General features: G+C 50.7%; 1 protein-coding gene across 1 annotated transcript; it reads left to right on the forward strand.

Annotated features, from left to right (window-relative positions):
- Window positions 1-365: 365 nt before the first annotated feature.
- LOC102260458 (F-box only protein 31-like) lies at window positions 366-1,778 on the forward strand. The gene is made up of 2 exons (XM_005859392.1): window positions 366-1,351; window positions 1,514-1,778. Exons 1-2 carry the CDS (start codon window positions 366-368, stop codon window positions 1,776-1,778), a joined length of 1,251 nt encoding a protein of 416 aa, XP_005859454.1.
- The last annotated feature ends 479 nt before the right edge of the window (window positions 1,779-2,257 follow it).

The following is a 2,257-nucleotide window of genomic DNA, read 5'->3' on the forward strand; positions in this document are numbered from 1 at the left end:
AGATAAGAAACGCCCTAACCTTTGCAATAGAAATTGACAGGATTAAAATCAACTGGTATAAATACAGATGTAACAAGACAATAAACACCAGAACTTGGCTGGAGATTTTGGCTAGAGATCGTGGCTAGAGATCCTGGCTAGGCTGCTGATCAACTGAAGGCTGTCTCTGTGTCATTCCTTCTTTGCCGACTCCATCCTCACCTTTGGGGACCCCTGGACCTGCTGGGGTTGGACCCCAACACCAGGACCCACCTGAGACAGCAGCGGCCAAGGGCAAGTGGTATCTTCACGAGTGCCAGGGCCCAGCTGAGTCAGCAGCGGCTGAGGGCAAGCGGTGTCTTCAGGAGTACCAGGGCCCAGCTGAGATGGCAGCGGCCGAGGGCACTCCGGCCCTGGCAGAAAAGCACCTTGAAGAGGACGCGGCAGTGCGGTGCTGTGCGGGGAGTGGAGGAATCGTGAGCCCCATGCCGCCCCTGCGCTACTCCCTGCAGGACCTGCCTCCCGAGCTACTAGTGAAGATCTTCGCCTTGCTCCCCGGCACCGACCTGCCCTGCCTGGCCCAGGCCTGCACCAAATTCCACCACATCCTGCACATCGACAGCATCTGGAGACGGCGCTGCCGGGAGGAGTATGGTGTTCGTGAAACCTTGCAGAATCTGGAGACGATAGGTATGTCTTATCGAGAAGTCTATGCGAAGCTGTTCCACCCATACAGAAATATTTTGGGATTGTGGCAGCCAGATGATGACTATAGAAGACTCCTGTATGTAGCGGTGGATGGCTTATGCATTACTGGTTGGATGAACAGGCCTTGCCTTAACACCAATGTGGATGACCCAATGCAATTCAAGCCCTCTTTTAGAATTCGCCTGACAGAGAGGAAATCAGCCACTTTGGAGTACATGGACGACTTCTACAGCTTTTCTCACAGCTGCCACATGCAGATTCGGAAGGACAGGTTCAGCATCCAGTGGATCAAGAGAGACCACAGAACGGATTTACAAGCGCGGCTTAGGGGAGAATGGGGGCGGGTGCTGGTGCGAGAGGACAGACAGCAGTATGACTGTCTGACCTACCGTCGCCTCTACCTCCCGCCACACCACCCGGACGACCTCATCAGACCAGGCCTCTTCCACAGCAAATACGATGGCTTCTGTAGAAAGATTGCCATGCTCAGCTTCCATGGGAAGTATGCCAGGGTAAGGGAGATCAGGGGAGACTTGATCTGGACGTTAGAGATCCACCTCATGCGCCACATCCATCTTCGAGATGGCGAGTTCTTCCGCAACTTCAATGAGCTCTCCTGCGTGGTCCAGGAGATTAAGAAGCAGGTGATCCGGGAGCAGCAGCAGCAAGAAGACGGGACTGAGGAAAGCGAGGGCCATGGCTGGCAGAGCCCTGCCCAGCCCAGCGTCGGGGAGTCCGGGGCTGCAGCTTCGGAGGAGCAGCCTGTTCCGTTTGTTCTGCCTGTTGGCATGCGCACAAGAGACCAGAACTACCCCCGAACCTGCAGGGTGTGTTTCTATGCCGTGGACACTGTTACCTTAACTGGCTTAGCCTACCGCGGGCGCTTCCCTGGAGTCTTCATCCTGTTCGATGAGAACCACTTGGGGTTCATCTGGCAGGAGCTGAAATACTTCATCCTGTTCGGCAGTCATCCTGTTCAGAGTTCAGAACACCTTCCAGAATGTGGAGGCACCATCTGGGCAGGCCTTCCTGGACATGCTCTCGAACATTCAGTCCACCAGACTGTGAGGAGCAGTTTGCATGCACTTTGAAGATTTGACCTTCTGACCTGGTTTAAGAACAAACAAAACCCAAAACCAAAACCAAAAACACTCCTTTTAAAATTGAAAAATAAAAAAATAAGAAAAATAAACCTCCTTACGAAAATCCTCCTTTAAAAAAAATCTTAAAAAACAAACAAACAAACAAACAAACAAACAAACAAACAAACAAACAAACAAACAAACAAACAAACAAACAAACAAACAAACAAACAAACAAACAAACAAACAAACAAACAAACAAACAAACAAACAAACAAACAAACAAACAAACAAACAAACAAACAAACAAACAAACAAACAAACAAACAAACAAACAAACAAACAAACAAACAAACAAACAAACAAACAAACAAAAAACCTCCTTAGAAATGACATCGATCCAGCCTCTGGGCGGGGGCCTGACCATCCCATCCATCCAGAGAGGGAGCATGGGGCCGGGGGAAGGGGGTGAAGAGCGGGGTGAGCCC

Source organism: Myotis brandtii, unplaced genomic scaffold, assembly GCF_000412655.1.
Source record: "Myotis brandtii unplaced genomic scaffold, ASM41265v1 scaffold125, whole genome shotgun sequence".
NCBI lineage: Eukaryota > Metazoa > Chordata > Mammalia > Chiroptera > Vespertilionidae > Myotis > Myotis brandtii.

What these genes read in the sequence shown, in the direction of transcription:
- LOC102260458 (XM_005859392.1), top strand. Translation starts at nt 366, where the DNA reads ATGGCAGCGGCCGAGGGCACTCCGGCCCTGGCAGAAAAGCACCTTGAA. An exon ending in GTGATCCGGGAGCAGCAGCA is followed by an intron (nt 1,352 to 1,513) that starts GCAAGAAGACGG and finishes CCGAACCTGCAG; the next exon opens with GGTGTGTTTCTATGCCGTGG.